This window comes from Staurois parvus, unplaced genomic scaffold (genome assembly GCF_062004578.1).
Source record: "Staurois parvus isolate SC_StPar_1 unplaced genomic scaffold, SC_StPar_1.0 ptg000277l, whole genome shotgun sequence".
Lineage (NCBI taxonomy): Eukaryota > Metazoa > Chordata > Amphibia > Anura > Ranidae > Staurois > Staurois parvus.
The window spans coordinates 883,061-903,914 of NW_028318073.1; the positions used below are offsets into that span (position 1 = coordinate 883,061).

Below are 20,854 nucleotides of genomic sequence, written 5' to 3' on the forward strand. Positions count from 1 at the left end.
TACACAACCTCATCCAGATCCATCCTTCCCATCAACAAACCAAGATGGCTTCCCTGTGCAGCCACTTCTGGTCAGGATTGGCCTTGGTGTAATGTCAGGGCTCCCGAGTGTGACCAGAGGTGTGTGACTGACGCAGGGAAACGCAGACTTCAGATATGTGATAAACAATATAATTTATATTATATTGCGAGGCTCACAGGGTTTAAGGGGGGACCGCATGGCTCCGGTACGATGAGCAGTTTAGGCAGCGGAGGGCTGTTCGCCCTTCATTGCATTGGGACCATAAGGACATTGGCCTTTGGATGCGCCTCATGACTGCAGTGAGGGCACCTGGTCCGTTTTTTCAGTGCGGGACCGGCGGTTCGTTCTCCCAAAGACAATCGGCCTCAAAGCGTAGGGGTTTCTGTTGGCAGTTCCAAGAGAGCGTTTTGTCGTTTCGGAGGGTCCTGCCATTTTAAGCACGATTGTTCCGGCGGCTCCCATCCTTTGTCGCGCTGTTTCAAGCAGGGTAGAGGCCTTCCAGGAGGGCATGCGGGTAAGAGGGACAACACCGGTGAGGGTGGAAAGGATGCAGCCTTTCCTAAATAGATATCCTGATCGGGCAGCCACTGTGCTGCTGGTGGCAGGGTTTTCGGAGGGTTTCCGCATCCCGTGTAGTTTGACTTCGGTTCCCCCCTTAGCTCGGAACTTACGGTCGGCTATGCAGCATGCAGAGGTGGTTTCGGCTAAGTTACGTAAGGAAGTGAGGTTGGGTCGCATGGGCGGCCCGTTTTCTTGCGCTCCATTTTCGGATCTTGTAGTTTCTCCCTTGAAGGAGCCGAATTCGTTTAGGTTAATTTACCACCTGTCTTTCCCAAAAGGGGGTCGGTGAATGACGCTGTCAATCCAAAGTCCTGTTCAGTGTCTTACACGTCATTTGTGCTGCGGTTTTCTGGGTTCGTCTTTAATTGCACATCTGCGGTCTGTTTGTTCTTCGGACTTTGAGGTGTGCTTGTATCGGGCGGCCTTTGCGGTGGCCTTCTTTGGGGCATTGCGTATTGGTGAGCTCGTTAGTCCGTCCAAATCGGTTCTTGGGGGGTTGATGGTGGATGACGTCGTGAGCTCTAGTGAATGGGTGGAGGTGTTCGTCCGTCGGTCTAAGACGGACCAATTGGGTCGTGGTGCGCGGGTGCGTTTTTTTGCCCTTCCAGCATCACTGGTGTGCCCAGTGCGTGCGGTTCGTGAATTTTTGTCCAATCATCCGGTGGGGCAGGGGTCCTTTTTCATGCATGCTGATGGGTCCCCTCTAACTTGCTTTCAATTTGTGTCAGTTTTCCGACGATGTTTAACGGTGTTGGTTTGGATGCGTCTTTGTATGCTTTACACTCGTTTCGGATAGGGGCTGCTACTGCGGCCGCCCGGTGGGGTTTGTCGGATGAGGCAGTAAAACGAATTGGTAGGTATAATTAAAAGGGGGGGATATGGATGAACCTATCTCTGGTGCACAAGTCAAGAAATGCCCGTAGCGGAAAAGAAAAAAAAATTAGCGCAGGGCAGGCATGACTAGGCCTAGAGTGGGAAGGAAGAATAGAAAGGGTTAAGTATAGTGCCAGGGGGTTTGAAAAGTATAGCTGGGGAGCTGGTTGGTAGAGGGAGAGCGTGGGTGGGCTCTTCTGCACCTTAGGGTGGGGTGTCCTGGTGGGGGCGTCAGTCGGAGCTGGACGTTGGTGAGAGAGCTTCCCTCCCGCCCTCCCTATTTAGTGAGTATTGTGTTCCTCTCGTGGGGAATGGGGGGTTATTTCGGTTCATGGTGTCAGGGCTCCAGGGTATGACCAGAGGTATGTGAACTGACGCAGGGAAACGCAGGCTTCAGATATGTTATAAACAATATAATTTATTAACACTAACAATACATAAACGCAGTGCAACACTAAAACATAACACAGTGCAAACGAACCAAACCAAACCACCCACAGATAACAATACATACAATGCAAGCGTCATCAGGCAGGCCGGGTCAATAACAATCGGGCAGGTAGGAACAGGAGGAGCAGGCAGAGAGTAGTCAGGTCACGAGCCGGGTACAGCAACTAACGGGCAGGTAGGTACAAGGGGTCAGGCAGAGAATGGTCGGGGTCACAAGCCAGGGTCGGCAACGAATCAGTCAGACAGGAACAGGAATGCAGGTAACAAGATACAGGGGCCCATAGAAAAACACACACCAAGGCCCAGACTGCAGGTCTGGCCATCCCTTAAATACACCTGCATAATCAGCTTCAGGTGTTTGGCTGACTGCAGGGTGAGTCTCTGATTGCTGAGAGCACCCGCTGGCCAGCCCTGGTACAGCAGCCCACAAGGCAGGTGAGTCCCACCATTACTGGCAAGTCCATTCCTGACAGTACCCCCCCCCTCAAGGAGCGGCCTCAGGACGCTCCAAACAGTCCTAGCTGGGCAAAATGTTCCACCGCCCGGGTCTGGTAACTGGCGGGATATCAAAGACTGGCACATCGGGCTGGACTCCGGGCAGAGGCACATCGGGCTGGGCACCGGGTCACCAGGCGGGGCGGCGGGCACCGGGCCCCCAGGCGGAGCGGCGGGAACAGGGCCCCCAGGCACATCGGGCTGGGCACCGGGCCACCAGGCGGGGCGGCGGGCACCAGGCCCCCAGGCGGGGCGGCGGGCACCGGGCCCCCAGGCGGGGCGGCGGGAACAGGGCCCCCAGGCGGAGCGACAGGCACAGGGCCCCCAGGCGGAGCAACAGGCACAGGGCCACCAGGCGGAGCGACAGGCACAGGGCCCCCAGGCGGAGCGGCAGGCACAGGGCCCCCAGGCGGAGCGACGGGCACAGGGCCCCCAGGCGGAGCGACGGGCACAGGGCCCCCAGGCGGAGCGACGGGCACAGGGCCCCCAGGTGGAGCGGCGGGCACAGGGCCCCCAGGCGGGGCGACAGGCACAGGGCCCCCAGGCGGAGCGACAGGCACAGGGCCCCCAGGAGGGGTGGCAGGCACCGGGCCCCCAGGCAGAGCGGCGGGCACCGGGTCATCAGGCACGACAGCGGGCATCGGGTCACCAGGCATCAGGTCATTTGGCTCGCCAGCGGGCACCGCGTCATCTGGCAAGGCAGTGGGCACCGAGTCACCAGGCATGACAGTGGGTTCCGAGTCAACTGGCACAACAGTGGGAGTCAATTGGTACGACAGCAGGCACCGGGTCATCAGTTACCGGATCGTCTGGCTCGACAGCAGGCACCGGGTCATCTGGCGCTGGATCGTCTGGCTCGACAGCGGGCATCGGGTCACCAGGCATGACAGCGGGCACTGGGTCATCAGGCATTGGATTGTCTGGCTCGACAGCGGGCATCGGGTCACCAGGTATGACAGCGGGCACTGGGTCACCAGGCATCAGGTCATTTGGCTCGCCAGCGGGCACCGCGTCATCTGGCAAGGCAGTGGGCACCGAGTCACCAGGCACGACAGTGGGCTCCGAGTCAACTGGCATGACCGCGGGCACTGGGTCAGACATTGGATCGTCTGGCTCGACAGCGGGCATCGGGTCACCAGGCATCAGGTCATTTGGCTCGACAGCGGGCACCGTGCCATCTGGCAAGGCAGTGGGCACCGAGTCACCAGGTACCGGATCGTCTGGATCGACAGCGGGCACCGGGTCATCAGGCATTGGATCGTCTGGCTCGACAGCGGGCATTGGGTCACCAGGCATGACAGCGGGCACCGGGTCATCAGGTACCGGATCGTCTGGATCGACAGCGGGCACTGGGTCATCAGGCATTGGATCGTCTGGCTCGACAGCGGGCATCAGGTCACCAGGCATGACAGCGGGCACTGGGTCATCAGGCATTGGATCGTCTGGCTCGACAGCGGGCATCGGGTAACCAGGTATGACAGCGAGCACCGGGTCATCAGGTATCGGATCGTCTGGATCGACAGCGGGCACCGGGTCATCTGGCGTTGGATCGTCTGGCTCAACAGCGGGCATCGGGTCACCAGGCATGACAGCGGGCACTGGGTCATCAGGCATTGGATCGTCTGGCTCGACAGCGGGCATCGGGTCACCAGGCATGACAGCGGGCACTGGGTCATCAGGCATGATAGGATTATCAGGCTGGATCAGTTCATCAGGCTGGGTACAGACATCAGGCTGGGTAGAGACATCAGGCTGAAGTGCGGGTGCCGAGGCACCGGGCTGAACCACGGAAGGCGGGTTCTCAGACGGCAGCCTCACCGGTTTGGATACTGGCAGGATGGTACTGGTTGGAAAGAATTTTCGCTTTTTTCTGGTTTTAGTTACTGGAGTACTGTAAGTAAACGCAGGTCTGTAAACGAATGGAGCAGCTGAGGACAGAGAAGAGCTGGAAGATGGAACAGAGGAGGGAGCAGTTGCTACAGAGGACTTCTTTACAGGGTTAAAGGAAGGATAGGTGCAGCGAGAGGGAGCAGGGGACTGGTATATGGTAGTTAGAATATACTGGGCAGTCACTGGGGGTGCTGTCGGGGATGCAGGAAGAGTGCCTTGAGTGGAGGAATGATGTTGTAAGCTGACTGAGGCTGGGTGCAACAAGTCTGACCATGTCTGCAGTATGGATTGAACAAGCTCAGCTTACACAAAGGCTGTCTGGTCAAAGACTGCACTGCGTTTATACAATCTCTTAGTACCTGTTGTGAACATGCAGAATAACGCTCCAGAAAGTAATCCACATCATCCTCTAATAACCATACCAGGGACTCTACCTGGTCGGCACTAAATGGCGGCAAAAATTCATCCCTGCATTCGGGGGTACCAGATGAAACCAACTCAGCACAAACCTGAATCAATGGCTGCACCTCAGAGAATTCTGTGCCCTGATCTACTAGGCAATGAGCGATCCTTATGCACTCTAGTAGTTGATCCCTGGGATACTCCTTCAGAGTCTGATAAGCATATTCTCTGTCAAACACTAGCAGAGATAAATACACCACCTCATCAAGATCCATCCTTCTCAGCAACAATAAGCCAAGGTGGCTTCCCTGTGCAGCCACTTCTGGTCAGGATGGCCTTGGTGTAATGTCAGGGCTCCAGGGTATGACCAGAGGTATGTGAACTGATGCAGGGAAACGCAGGCTTCAGATATGTTATAAACAATATAATTTATTAACACTAACAATACATAAACGCAGTGCAATACTAAAACATAACACAGTGCAAATGAACCAAACCACCCACAGAAAACAATACATACAATGCAAGCGTCATCAGGCAGGCCAGGTCAATAACAATCGGGCAGGTAGGAACAGGAGGAGCAGGCAGAGAGTAGTCAGGTCACGAGCCGGGTACAGCAACTAACGGGCAGGTAGGTACAGGGGGTCAGGCAGAGAATGGTCGGGGTCACAAGCCAGGGATCAAATAGGAGAAGTCAGCAGAGGTCCGGATCAGGCAGGGTCGGCAACGAATCAGTCAGACAGGAACAGGAATGCAGGTAACAAGATACAGGGGCCCATAGAAAAACACACACCAAGGCCCAGACTGCAGGTCTGGCCATCCCTTAAATACACTTGCATAATCAGCTTCAGGTGTTTGGCTGACTGCAGGGTGAGTCTCTGATTGCTGAGAGCACCCGCTGGCCAGCCCTGGTACTGCAGCCCACAAGGCAGGTGAGTCCCACCATTACTGGCAAGTCCATTCCTGACACATGGGCGGTTGTTGGTCTTTGGAGGCGGCTCTTAGCTTGGAGGTACAGATAATGGTGTGGGACCCATCGGTGGTAGGGTGTGTATGGAAGGTGGTGGTGCTGCACTGTGGACGGTATGGTTGTCTCCGAGCTGATTGGTTGCAGCTCGAGGCCTTGTGTAATATGGTTGTCCGCAGGTGCATTTCAGATCATTTTTGGGGGGTGCCTTCGAAGACCAACAACAACTCTGTATGTTTCTGTTATAAGGAATGGTTGGTGTGTTAAAACGTGTTTGTTAATAAAAGGCCGTGTTGGCCATTTTACTCCAAAATTGGTGTCATGTTTTCTTTAAGTATAATTAAAAGGGGGGGATCTGGATGAACCTATTTCTGGTGCACTAGTCATGAGCAAAGTATATAATGGACAGCACAGTGTAAAGAATGACATGTAGAGTAGAACAGTGTGAAACAGGAAACATGCCGTACATATATGAGCAAAGTAAAGCATATGATCTACAGCACAATGCACAGAATGAAGAACAGAACAGTATGCAGTATGAAACTTGCAGTACAGTGTACATACACTCACTGTGCACTTTATTAGGTACACCTGTTCCATTGCTTGGTAACACAAATTGGTAATCAGCCAATCACATGACAGCAACTCACTCACATGGTGCATGTAGGCATCTAGACGTGGTGAAGATGACTCGTTGAAGTTCAAACCAAGCATAAGAATGGGGAAGAAAGGGGATTTCAATGACTTTGAAAATAGATGGCATGGTTGTTGGTGCCGGACGGACTTCTCTGAGCATTTAAAAAACTGCTGGGCTTTTCACACACAACCATCTCTAGGGTTTACAGAGAATGGTCTGAATAAGAGAAAATATCCAGTGATCAGCAGTTGTGTGGACGAAAATGTCTTGTTTAGGTCAGAGGTTGGAGGAGAATGGGCAGATGATAGAAAGGCAACAAAACCTCATGACAATATGGACCAAAGTCTCTGAGGAATGTTTCCAACACCTTGTTGAACCTATGCCACAAAGAATTAAGGCAGTACTGAAGGTAAAAAGGGGTTCAACCCGGTACAAGTAAGGTGTACCTAATAAAGTGGCTCCTGCTGCTGTTCGAGTCCCTGTGTGAGGAGGAAGAGAGGGGAGAAGAGATGCAGCCGTGAATAGTAGGAAAGACAGAGAAATATAAAATGTTTTTTACCTAATGCAAGTAATGCATTAAGGTAAAAAAAACAAAAAAAAAAACGTTTTAGCTTTAGTATCACTTTAATTGAACCAGCTGAAGTTAGAAGCTGATTGCTTACCATGCACAGCTGCACTAGATTCTGTGTGCACCAGTTTTTAGTAAATCTCCCCCCATTATATATGCACACATTATTTTCTCTATAATTTTTTTATAGTGTGTTTGAGCTAATTATAAAGTGGATTGGGAACATGTGCCACATCTGAAATTGAAAATAAATCCTGATGTCCCTTTTGAAGATTTGTGATTTTTAGGCCCCTTTCACACGAGCAGACCGATGGGGTCCACCTGTTCGTTTTTCAGGCGGACTCGATCGGTCCATCCATAGACTTCTATGGACCGGCAGGTGTCAGTGAACAATAGTCCGCTGACACCCCCCAGCATTCGATCCGATCCTGTATGCCAAAAACAGATCGATGGGGATCGGATGGCAAACGGGTGGAAATGGACAGGCGGTCCATCTAACCATCCCATTGAAATCAGCAGGTCGCGTCTGTGTCCACTGTGAGACCTGTCATCTGCCTGCTCAGCAGGGATCAGCGGAGAGATTCCCCTGCTGAGCAGGCGGATAGTGCTGACGTCTGATAGGGTATTCTACAGGCTATGCAATAATGCATGGAGGTATCATTAAAATGTTTAATTAGAACTTTCAAGTGAATACCAATTGGTGTTATTTATAGGGGAGTGCAACATAACTCTTCCAGTATAAACCTAAAATTTTCATAAACTAAAAAAAAAAAGAAAAGAAAATCGATGCCAATCCACCTTAGCCTCATACTTTTTCTGCAAATTGTTTTGCATAGCAACACAAGTGTTCATTAAAGCAGAACCAAACTCTCTCAATCAAAATGAACTATTTTTATTCCTTATTTTGCTAGCATTAGTAAATAGATAGGAAGGTATATTATATTTTCTTGTTTTAACCTTTTTGTTTACATTTCTTCAGTTGTTTCCTGGTTTCTGGCCTAATCCAAAATTTCATACATCCCAGGAATCTTCATGGGTATTTTTCCCAGATAGGCACACTCACCTGCCTACATGCCCGTGCTAAGTGCATATTCCACGAAGTAAATGCTATATAAATCATCTGCCCTTACTTAAGATGGCCACAGCTGTAATTGCCGGGGGTGGGGTTCAAAGTGATTTATCAACAAAATAGAACATAGAGACATGGATGGACAGCGGAATTTGCTTTTGAATATTAAAAAATCAGTTAAATAGCATTTTCAGTTTGTGGTACTCAGATACAGTTTAGTTCCACTTTAAGGATTTGTGTATGAACATTTAGAAAGGAAAAACAACTGTATAGTAGTTAGAGGAAATCTAAACAAAAAATGTACTTACAGTCTCAAACAACAGTGTGCTGGGCTCCGTATCCTCAACTGGTTCTTTAACCTCATGATCTGCTGAGAAATAAGGTATATGTCAGGTTAAAAAACATTAAAAAGGGGTCTCCTATTCTTGCATTTTAATAGTGCGCAAAGAATGACAGAGAGTGTGATATGTTTCCATCCAATGTGTATTTCCGCTATAGGGTGGTCAGGAAGCAGTTAATCACCACTGGATTATTTTCTTTTTTGTTTTTCTTCATTTCTGTTATACAATGTTGCAAATAAACAATTGTTCTTCATAAATTTAGGCCAAAATGTATACTGCTACATTTGTTTGGTGAAAATAACCCAAATTAGTGTATAATATTTAGTCTGTAGGAAAGTCCTCAAACTATGGTATATATCTGAAAATCAATCAATCCTGATGTACTGACAGCCTATCTCCTTTCTTGAGGCCCACAAATGTCAGGACAGTACAGATATCCCCCAAATTACCCCTTTTTGGAAAGTAGACAGTCTGTAGTATTTAGTAAGAGACATGACAAGTTTTTTGAAGTTGCAATTTTTTGGCATAATTTTTGGAAAAATTAAATAAAAACAAAAAAAAGATTTTTTCACCTCTTTTTTAAATATACCATCAACAGTGCAGTACAGCATCATCATATAACTGGTGATCAGGGACACTGACTAGTGACAGTATGATAAAAAAAATTACTATTTTTTTTTTTAATTTTTTTTTATTAACTTTTTTTGTGATTTCTTTTTTAAATAAAACACTGTGACCAGAGTAATATAATGTTACCATAGTAACCCCAGAAGGGGAAGTGATCAGTATATTATTTTTTTAGCAGTGAATTTCACTGCTATAGGCAAGCATTTAACTGAATGAAATCAATTCATTCAGTGTTTTTTGTTGCGATTAGCTGTGATTGGCCACACTTAATCACATGAAACAGGTGGGCTGTGACTGGCCTAGTCTGTACCATGTGATCACTGTGACCAATTACAGTTAGCAACACAATCGTACACAATGGATTGCATGAAAGGAAGCCATCCATTGTTTAAAATTGTTATTGCAGTGCAGCGGCGATCCAGGAGGATGTCATACAATGAAGGAAATAAGTATTTGATCTCCTCCTGAATTTGAATGTTTGCCCACTCACAAAGAAATGATCAGTCTAAAAATTGAATGGTATGTGTATTGTAACACTGAGAGACAGAATAGCAACAACAAATTCAAAAGAAATGCATGTCTAACAAATTATGCACAGATTTGCATGTTCATGAGAGAAATAACTATTGGATCCCCTTCACAAAACATGACTTAGTACTTGGTGGCAAATCCCTTGTTGGCAATCACAAAGGTCAGACGTTTCCTGCAGTTGGCCACCAGGTTTGCACACATCTCAGGAGGGATTTTGGCCCACTCCTCTTGGCAGATCCTCTCCAAGTCATTAAGGTTTGGTGGCTGACATTTGGCAACTCTAACTTTCAGCTCCCTCCACAGATTTTCAATCGGATTAAGGTCTGGAGACTGGCTAGGCCACTCTAGGACCTTAATGTGCTTCTTCTTGAGTCACTCCTTTGTTGCCTTGGCCGTGTGTTTTGGGTCATTGTCATACTGGAACACCCATCCACAACCCATTTTCAATGCCCTGGCTGAGGGAAGAAGGCTCTCACCCAAGATTTGACGGTACATTGCCCTGTCCATCGTACTTTTGATGCGGTGCAGTTGTCATGTCCCCTTAGCAGAAAAACACCCCCAAAGCAGAATGTTTCCACCACCATGTTTGACAGTTTGGATGGTGTTCTTGGGGTCATAGGCAACATTCCTCCTCCTCCAAACACGGCGAGTTGAGTTGATGCCAAAGAACTCGATTTTGGTCTCATCTGAGCACAACACTTTCAACCAGTCCTCCTCTGCATCATTCAGATGTTCAGTGGCAAACTTCAGACAGGCCTGGACATGTGCTTTCTTGAGCAGAGGGACCTTGTGGGCACTGCAGGATTTCAATCCTTGTCGGCGTAGCGTGTTACCAATTGTTTTCTTGGTGACTGTGGTCCCAGCTGCCTGCAGATAATTGACAAGATCCTCACATGTAGTTCTGGGATGATTCCTCACTGTTCTCATGATCATTGACACTCCACGAGGTGAGATCTTGCATGGTGCACCAGACCTAGGGAAATTGACAGTTGTTTTGTGTTTCTTCCATTTGCGAATGACTGCACCAACTGTTGTCACTTTCTCAGCAAACTGCTTGGCGATAGTTTTGTAGCCCAGTCCAGCCTTGTGTAGGTCTACAATCTTGTCCCTGAAATCCTTGGACAGCTCTTTGGTCTTTGCTATGGTGGAGAGTTTGGAATCTGATTGTTTGATTACTCCTGTGGACAGGTGTCTTTAATACAGGTAACAAAATGAGATTAGCAGCACTCCCTTTAAGAGACTGATTCTAATCTCAGTTTGTTACCTGTATGAAAGATACCTGGTAGCCAGAAATCCTGCTGAATGATACGGGATCAAATACTTATTTCCCTCATGAACATGCAAATCAGTGAATAATTTGTTAGACATGCATTTCTTTTGAAGTTTTTGTTGCTATCCTGTCTCTCAGTGTTACAATACACCTACCATTCGATTTTTAGACTGATCATTTCTTTCTGAGTGGGCAAACATTCAAAATCAGCCGGGGATCAAATACTTATTTCCTTCACTGTATGCTGCCCACCCAGATCAATGAAATTCCCACTTGGCCATCAATTTGCTATTGGCCGGGCAGGAACTGGTTTAGAATGCTACATGTTGTGAAACATTATTGTTATTATTATTATAATACAGGATTTATATAGCGCCAACAGTTTGCGCAGCGCTTTACAATATAAGGGAGACAGTACAATTGCAATACATTTTGGTACAGAAGGAATGTGAGGGCCCTGCTCGTGGAGCTTACAATCTAAAGGAAGGGGGAGATGATACAAAAGGTGATAGCTGCGGGGATGATCTGGCGGAGGTGATTCAAGTACAGTTCTTAGGTGGAGGTGGGGTAGGCTTCCCTGAAGAAGTGCGTTTTCATAGATCGCCTAAAGGCAGACAGGGTGGGGGCTGACCGGACATACTGTGGTAGGGAGTTTCAGAGGATGGGAGAGGCTCTGGAGAAGTCCTGGAGGTGAGCATGGGAGGAGGTGATGAGGGAGCTAGAGAGGAACATATCATGGGAGGAGCGGAGTGGGCGATTTGGACGATATCTGTGGATGAGGTCGGTGATGTAGCTAGGGGCAGTGTTGTGGATGGCTTTGTAAGCTGTGGTTAGTATTTTGAATTTTATACGTTGGGTTATTGGAAGCCAGTGAAGGGATTGGCAGAGAGGGGCAGCAGTCGCTGATCGGTTGGTAAGGTGTATGAGTCTAGCAGCAGCATTCATAATAGACTGAAGGGGGGATAGCCTGTGTAACGGCAGACCAGTGAGGACGGAGTTGCAGTAATTGAGGCGGGATATAACCAAGGCGTGGATAAGTTGTTGTGTGGTGTCATTGGTCAGGAAGGGGCGGATTTTGGAAATGTTCCGGAGGTTGAGGCGGCAGGATTTAGCCAGTGAGTGGATGTGGGGCCCAAAGGACAGGACAGAGTCTAGGATTATGCCTAGCACCCTGGCATCAGGGGAAGGACCAATGGTTGTGCTGTTGATCTTAATGGTAAAGTCGTGAGTGGGGGATCGGGGAGGAGGAAATATTACAAGCTCAGTTTTTGAAAGATTGAGTTTGAGGTAGTGATGTGACATCCATTCTGATATGTCGCTTAGTAGGTTTGATATACGTGAGGAGATTGAGGGGGTGAGCTGGGGAGTGGAGAGGTAGATCTTGATGTCATCAGCATAGAAATTAAACATTAATAAGAATGCGCTGAGAATAAACAGAAAATAAGTCCATATATCAATGTGTGAAAGTCTAAACACCATATGAACATGAAACATATATAACACCAAAAAAAGCCCCTTTAACTTTGTGTAAAATTCAAACACCAAAACATCTTCTTATATAAGTCAAAACACCATGATCAATCCACCACCAGGTAAATGGGATAAACTCACCAGAGCTAGATGCTGATCAAATTATAAATCAGCACAAGCGTGTTTGCTCTGGGTGCGATGAATGAATCCAGTTTAAAGAAGCAATACTCTGTGGTTTTAGGTGGAATCCAGCTTTCAGGAGCAATATTCTGCAGGCACTCTATAGCATGAATAGGACCCTTCATATATCGATCATTTCTCCACGTGTGTGGGGATAGCATTCAGGAACAAAGAAAAGGAGGACGTCGGATTGACGAAATGCGTAGGGCGGAGCTTAGTGGATGACGTCAGGACGTTCCCTGTAGCTGTCGGCAGTTTATCCGCGGTGAGCGGGGTTCGGCCATCTTCTTTCCTCCTCTATGCTGGTTACACTGGTGTCGGTCAGGACACCTCACTTGTGAGTGCAATTATATTTTAATAAATGTGAAACGTTTTTAAACTTGCTGCACCATCATGCTTTTTCTTTGTTCCTGAATGCTATCCCCACACACGTGGAGAAATGATTGATATATGAAGGGTCCTATTCATGCTATAGAGTGGCTGCAGAATATTGCTCCTGAAAGCTGGATTCCACCTAAAACCACAGAGTATTGCTTCTTTAAACTGGATTCATTCATCGCTGCCAGAGCAAACATGCTTGTGCTGATTTATAATTTGGTCAGCATCTAGCTCTGGTGAGTTTATCCCATTTACCTGGTGGTGGATTGATCACGGTGTTTTGACTTATATAAGATGTTTTGGTGTTTGAGTTTTACACAAAGTTAAACTGACTTTTTTTGGTGTTATATATGTTTGGTGTTCATATGGTGTTTGGACTTTCACACATTGATATATGGACTTTTTTTCTGTTTATTCTCAGCGCATTCCTATTTATGTTTAATTTTTATACCTTAATTTATATAATTTATTTTATATATATAATTGTGTTTTATTTTTTATTTGTATATATTTTTTATTTTGTTGGTTTGGCGCTTTCTTTATTATTTTTTGTCATCAGCATAGAGGTGGTATTGGAAGCCATGGGAGGTTATCAGTTGGCCCAGGGAGGAGGTATAGAGAGAGAAAAGGAGGGGAACAAGAAAAGAACCTTGGGGTACCCCAACAGAAAGAGGAAGAGGAGCGAAGGAGGAGGAGTTATATGTAACACTGAAAGTGCGCTGAGAAAAGTAAGAGAACCAGGAGAGAGCAGAGTCACGGAGGCCTATGGAGTATAGTTTACTGAGGAGGAGCGGGTGGTCGACTGTGTCAAAGGCAGCGGAAAGGCCAAGGAGTATGAGTATGGAATAATGGCCGTTGGTTTTAGCAGTTAGTAGGTCATTAGTGAGTTTTTGTAGGGCAGTTTCTGTGGAATGTTGTGGGCGGAAGCCAGACTGTCGGGGATCAAGAAGGTTTCTGTCGGTGAGGTAGCAGTTCATACGGTTGTGAACAAGGCGCTCGAGAAGCTTAGAGGCAAACGGGAGCAGGGAGATGGGTCTTAAGTTATTCAAGCAGGTGGGGTCCAGCGAGGGTTTTTTGAGAATGGGGGTAACCAGTGCATGTTTGAGTGGGGAGGGAAAGGTGCCCATGGAGAGTGAGAGGTTGAAGATGTGGGTTAGAGAGTTGCAACAGTTGTGAGGGGACAGGATCCAGGGAACAGGTGGTGAAGTGGGCCTTGGAAAGGAGATCGGTAACTTCCTTGGAGGTAACAGGGTCGAAGGAGGAGAGTGCTGAGTTTGGTGTTGGGCCTGGTTTGTTGGTTAGAGGAGGAAGCTTGACACTGGAGATCTCATTACGAATTGTGTCGATCTTCTTCTTGAAGTGACTGGCAATCTCCTGTGCAGTAAGTAAGTTGATGGGTGGAGGCAGTGGGGGGTGTAGTAAGGAATTAAGGGTAGAGAAGAGTTGACGAGGATTAGATGAGAGGGCCTTGATGAGAGTGTTATAGTAGGCTTGCTTAGCAGCGTGGAGGCTGGAGTTGTATTTAAGAAGAGCGGATTCGTAGAGGATAAAGTCTTTCAGGGATTTAGTTTTACGTCAAGCTTGCTCAAGAGTGCGGCTGCGTCTCTTGAGACTTCTGGTGTCATCTGTTTGCCAGGGTTGAGACAGGCGAGGCCTGGTTCTGCGTGTAGAAAGAGGAGCAAGAGCGTCCAGGGAGGATGATAGAAAGTTGTAGGCAGATGTGGCCAGCTCTGGGCAGGACAGGGGTGCAATTTCATCATAGAGGCGCTCAGCAGTGGAGTGGAGAAGGTCAGGGCTGAGGTGATGGAGGTTTCTACAGGTGACGGTTTGCAGGTTGGAGGCATGGGGGTTAGGAGGCAGGGAGAGTGTGAAGGTGATAAAGTTGTGATCAGAGAGGAAAAGGGGTGTTAGAGAGGTTACAGGGAGTGCATAGGTGGGTGAATACAAGGTCAAGGGTGTTGCCATTGCAGTGGGTGGTGGATTGTGACCATTGTGTTAGGTTAAAAGAGGAAGTTAGGTTGGCAGGGGTGTGACTGGGATGTTAAAGTAGTCGAGGATGATGGCAGGCACCTCAGAGGAGAGAAAGTACAGTAGCCATGCTGAAAAGTCATCGAGAAAGTGTGAAACCCGGCTCGGGGGCCAGTAGATGATTGCGATCCTCAGACAAACAGGAGAAAACAGGCGAATACAGTACACTTCGAAAGAGCAGGGGGACAGAGACAGGGGGGCAGGAAGAACCTGGAATGTTACATTCTAGGAATTCATATCTATTGATTGCATTCAAATCCCGTTACACCTGGCCAGTGCTTCACTGAAGCCCAGATATATTTGATAAAAGGTTAGGATCTTGGTCTGTTGTGCTGCTGCTGCTAATGACTGGATATACCGCTTTTCAGTTATTTCCTGGATATTGTCATGGGCCTTATATTGTCTTTGATCTTAAGTGGAACTAAACCCTCCTATCCTAGCCAAGGAAGCTGCCATCTTAGCTTCTGTTTGATCTGAAGTTGCCATGGTGCTGCGCATGTGGTCAGCTATGATACCAGCAATTGAATGGCTTGACAGTTCAGTATAGAGATAACATAAGCATACTAGTTACTGTAACAGGTATAAATAAAGGCATACCTTAGATGTAACTGTTTTGTGAAACCATTAAATTGGTCGGTTTAGTTCCACTTTAATCTTGGCTCAGGTAGGTATCAAAACCCTTAAACTAAAACATCTCTGTGTAATGTGATTGGTGTTCTTTTGCTTTTTAAAATAGAAGTATGGTCAAAGCTTTTTTGGACATACTGTTCCTGTGGATCACAGGAGTACATTTAGTTTTATCGCCTTGTGACCAGAGTCAGCTTATAGTGGGATATTGCACATCAGCAGATGGGCAGCACCCTGCCAGGCTCTGGAAGGGTCCTAACAATATTGTCAGACAGAGCACTTGACAAATAGGGTGCAACTTGGCATGCAATTGCAAGTCACATAGCATGCAAATCGCATGGCAAGTTGCACCCGATATGACCAGTATGTAATGCAGCTGTCTATCCTCAGTGGACACTCCCTCCCTGGCCACTGTGTCTGTCACATTAACATTTACTTGGCCGAGGACTTTTGTACTATGGGTGGGCAGAGCCTGATGGGGAACTGGAATACTAGTTTTCATCAGGTCTGCCTTACTTTTGATTGACTGCACATGGCAGTGGGCAGATTTATAGCTACTACAGTATGTACTCAAATATGCTTTCAAATCCACCCACTGCATGTACTGTCTATCAAAAGCAAGGTGGACCTAAAGGAGAACTAGCCTCATAGTTCCAAATCACGCCCCATGCACCAAAGGTTCAGTGGCTATGAATTTATGTTGTTGGATGGGTCTGATGGGGAACTCTGAGGCTAGTTCACCATTAAGTCTGATTTGCCTGTGATTGACAGTGGATGACTGTAGGTGGATTCCAAATCGGTTGTTGGACTGAATAGTTGCTATGGAATCCGCCCACTTCCATTTGCTGTCAATCACAGATAAAGCAGACCTGATGGGGAACTAGTATGTCAGAGTTGCCCATCAAACTCCACCCACTGTCAGCTCAGTGTGATTCACTGGTTGCTAGGGCACAGTCAGACTTAGTCCTGGCAACCAATGAACTAAATATAAAGCACAAACCTATTAATAAATTGATGAACACACAACACGAGCTCTTAATTACCACCAATTTGCTTATCTGTGAACTGGTCGTTATCCCTTTAGAATCTGTAATAGCCTAAGTGACAGTGGCAGTAAGAACTACCTGAATACGGTACACATGTAGGTACTATCTGCTTTTTAAACACAAAGACAAAGATAACAGGCAAAATTATTAAAAAGCTGTTAACCAGTAAAACTGGAAAGGGTTTATAGCTAGCTTAAAAATGGTAAAATCTAAAAAAAAAAAAAAAAAAAAAAAAAAAAAAATTATTTTAAAAAACCCCAAAAAACTGACAGCCTCAAACTTTCTAAGTAGGCCTCATCACCGAGCATATTGTAATGTGAGTGGTGCTGGATAAGTGGTACAAAAAACCTCTGGTAAGTAAAACCAAACACTAAGCAGTTATAGGGTTAACACATGCTAGCTGTATCCAGCCGCAGACAAACCGTGTACCAGTAAAGAAAACCTGGAAGTGTCTGCTGACATGAAACTTCCACATCAAATAAATATGACATGTACAGACTTGAGATGCATGGCAGGCACGAATGTTAATCCTGTTTTTGTTGAAACTTGAATTGAGTTATGGTTTGTACTTGCTTGTCACATCTGGCAAGATTCACACACCATACTGTGCCTATATCCTGCAAACGGTTTGCTGGGAGTGAAAGATGAGCCTGAAAGTTCATTGTGCAAAATCTACATAGGATTACGAAACCGAGAGATGACTGCACTGGAAGAGACTACTGAACTAGTGTAAATTGACATAAAAGTGTACATCTTAACCACTTGCCTACTGGGCACTTTCACCCCCATCGTGGCTAGGCCAATTTTCAGCTTTCAATGCTGTTGCACCTTGAATGCAAATTGCGCAGTCATGCAACACTGTACCCATATGAAATATTTATAATTTTTTTCACACAAATAGAGCTTTCTTTTGGTAGTATTTACTTGCCACTGTTTGTTGCACTATAAACAAAAAAAGAGCAAAAAAGGTGAAAAAAAGGTTTTCTTTGTTTCTATTATAAAATTTTGCAAACAGGTAATTTATCTCCTTCACTGATGGGCACTGATGAGGTGGCACTGATAGGCAGCACTGATGGGCACTGATGAGGCGGTGCTGATGAGGCGGCACTGGTGGGCATTGATGAGGCAGCACTGGTGGCCATTGATGAGGAGGCATGGATGATGCACTGATATGCAGCAATGATGGGTACTGATAGGTGGCATTGATGGGCACTGATGAGCGGCACTGACTGATAGCACTGACAGACAGCACTGATGGGCGGCACTGCTGGGCACTGATGAGTGACACTGCTGGGCACTGTTGGGCAGAATTGCTGGGGACTGCTGGGCGGCACTGATAATCAGATCTCCCCTGTCACATTTGCCAGTTATCGGCAGTACTTTCCTCACGCTGTCACAGCCTGAGGAAAGTGCTGCCGATAACCGACAACTGTATTTACTTTGTGGTCTGCTGTGTCATTGGACACAGCTGGCCATGTGGTAAAAGGCCGCTGTGATTGGCCTTTTACCTAATCACCTACAGCACCAAGTGTGTGCTGGTGAGGGCACGCAGGGGACGCGTTCTGGGAGGACGTCCATGGGCGCCCTTCCAGAACTGGACAACCGCACTGTAGCCGTCTTTCAGCTATAGCGCAGTTGGGAAGCTATTAAAGGACAATTTCACCTTTTAACAAAAAATAATACATTTTACATTTTTTTTTTGCAGTTAAAAAATATGCATTTATTTTTTGTTTCTGGAGCCTCTAAAGCATTGCACCAGCGATCAGTAGATTGCTGGTGCCATGCAGGTCTCCCTCTTACCTGTCACTCTGTTAGCTTGCTTGTACATCCCATAAGGGCAGGCAGATACTTACTGATAGGAAGACTCAATGAACTACCACGGCAATTCACAACGCCGTGGTAGTTCATTGACCACTACAAGCCGACGGCCACAAAGGTTGTCGGAACATGTAGTGTTCTCACTCACGGAACATGTGAATGACAGACATGGCCAGGCAGGGGAAGCCCTGCACGGCCAGGTTTTTTTTAAATTGTGACAGCTAACATGGTAAGGAAGGTCCCCTGCTAGCTGTCACAGCGGGGATCAGGTGGGGTTTGCAGGGAGTGGTCTGATTGTAACATGTTACACCCTGAATATCGAAGTAACATGTTGCAAAAGGTGAACTTATCCTTTCATTACTTATATTACCTTCTTAAATAAAATGTATATTTTGATTTTAATAAAAAGGGTTTTTTACAGAACACACAATGTTATCCATGCAGTGGCTGGAAAGTGAACACAGCAGCTTCATTTACAAAATAAAGTACAACATGCTATATGTACTCAAGCTCTATATACAGTCAGGTCCATAAATATTGGGACATCGACACAATTCTAACATTTTTGGCTCTATACACCACCACAATGGATTTGAAATGAAACAAACAAGATGTGCTTTAACTGCAGACTGTTAGCTTTAATTTGAGGGTATTTACATCCAAATCAGGTGAACGGTGTAGGAATTACAACAGTTTGCATATGTGCCTCCCACTTGTTAAGGGACCAAAAGTAATGGGACAGAATAATAATCATAAATCAAACTTTCACTTTTTAATACTTGGTTGCAAATCCTTTGCAGTCAATTTCAGCCTGAAGTCTGGAACGCATAGACATCACCAGACACTGGGTTTCATCCCTGGTGATGCTCTGCCAGGCCTCTACTGCAACTGTCTTCAGTTCCTGCTTGTTCTTGGGGCATTTTCCCTTCAGTTTTGTATTCAGCAAGTGAAATGCATGCTCAATCGGATTCAGGTCAGGTAATTGACTTGGCCATTGCATAACATTCCACTTCTTTCCCTTAAAAAACTCATTGGTTGCTTTTGCAGTATGCTTTGGGTCATTGTCCATCTGCACTGTGAAGCGGCGTCCAATGAGTTGTAAAGCATTTGGCTGAATATGAGCAGATAATATTGCCCGAAACACTTCAGAATTCATCCTGCTGCTTTTGTCAGCAGTCACATCATCAATAAATACAAGAGAAGCAGTTCCATTGGCAGCCATACATGCCCACGCCATGACACTACCACCACCATGCTTCACTGATGAGGTGGTATGCTTAGGATCATGAGCAGTTCCTTTCCTTCTCCATACTCTTCTCTTCCCATCACTCTGGTACAAGTTGATGTTGGTCTCATCTGTCCATAGGATGTTGTTCCAGAACTGTGAAGGCTTTTTTAGATGTCATTTGGCAAACTCTAATCTGGCCTTCCTGTTTTTGAGGCTCACCAATGGTTTACATCTTGTGGTGAACCCTCTGTATTCACTCTGGTGAAGTCTTCTCTTGATTGTTGACTTTGACACACATATACCTACCTCCTGGAGAGTGTTCTTGATCTGGCCAACTGTTGTGAAGGGTGTTTTCTTCACCAGGGAAAGAATTCTTCGGTCATCCACCACAGTTGTTTTCCGTGGTCCTCCGGGTCTTTTGGTGTTGCTGAGCTCACCGGTGCGTTCCTTCTTTTTAAGAATGTTCCAAATAGTTGTTTTGGCCACGCCTAATGTTTTTGCTATCTCTCTGATGGGTTTGTTTTGTTTTTTTCAGCCTAATGATGGCTTGCTTCACTAATAGTGACAGCTCTTTGGATCTCATTTTGAGAGTTGACAGCAACAGATTCCAAATGCAAATAGCACACTTGAAATGAACTCTGGACCTTTTATCTGGTCATTGTAATTGGGATAATGAGGGAATACACACACCTGGCCATGGAACAGCTGAGAAGCCAATTGTCCCATTACTTTTGGTCCCTTAACAAGTGGGAGGCACATATGCAAACTGTTGTAATTCCTACACCGTTCACCTGATTTGGATGTAAATACCCTCAAATTAAAGCTGACAGTCTGCAGTTAAAGCACATCTTGTTCGTTTCATTTCAAATCCATTGTGGTGGTGTATAGAGCCAAAAATGTTAGAATTGTGTCGATGTCCCAATATTTATGGACCTGACTGTATGTATATTAAAATGTGTTCCATGGTCTCTGGTTACCAATCATCATGGCAGGGAGTCCACAGTTTATTTGATCTTTAGGGCCTTGTTGGTGGCAGAATCACCCAGGAAGGGAAACCCTTCCCATAATGGAATTGCTCCCTCTCTAAACCAGAAGGCTGTAGATTGTCACTCTCTAGAGCAGTGCTTCTCCACTAGGGTTCCATGGAACCTCAAGGTTCCTCCTGAGCTTGTTAGGATATCACTGAGCAATAAGTAATTTCTAATCCTCAGATAAGTAACCACTGACACTAATGATATTGTTGGCTATCTGTATGGGGGACATTTTTCGTAATAACCATAAATGTAACGCGCATCCTATCAAGTGACCATCATGCTATAGTGGTTGCCTGCGACCAGAAATGTATTTCAAGGATTCCTCCATGTTAAAAAGGTTGAA

General features: G+C 46.4%; 1 protein-coding gene across 4 annotated transcripts in view; it reads right to left on the reverse strand.

The window, feature by feature from the left end:
- Positions 1-20,854, reverse strand: part of EDARADD (EDAR associated via death domain) — a 155,322-nt gene that overhangs the window by 101,190 nt on the left and 33,278 nt on the right. For 2 of the 4 annotated variants that reach the window (XM_089681761.1, XM_089681764.1), the window contains one exon: positions 8,242-8,303. In XM_089681761.1, coding sequence (XP_089537887.1) covers positions 8,242-8,303 — 62 coding nt within the window. The remainder of the gene's footprint in view (positions 1-8,241; positions 8,304-20,854) is intronic. The other 2 variants (XM_089681763.1, XM_089681765.1) reach the window with 1 other exon arrangement.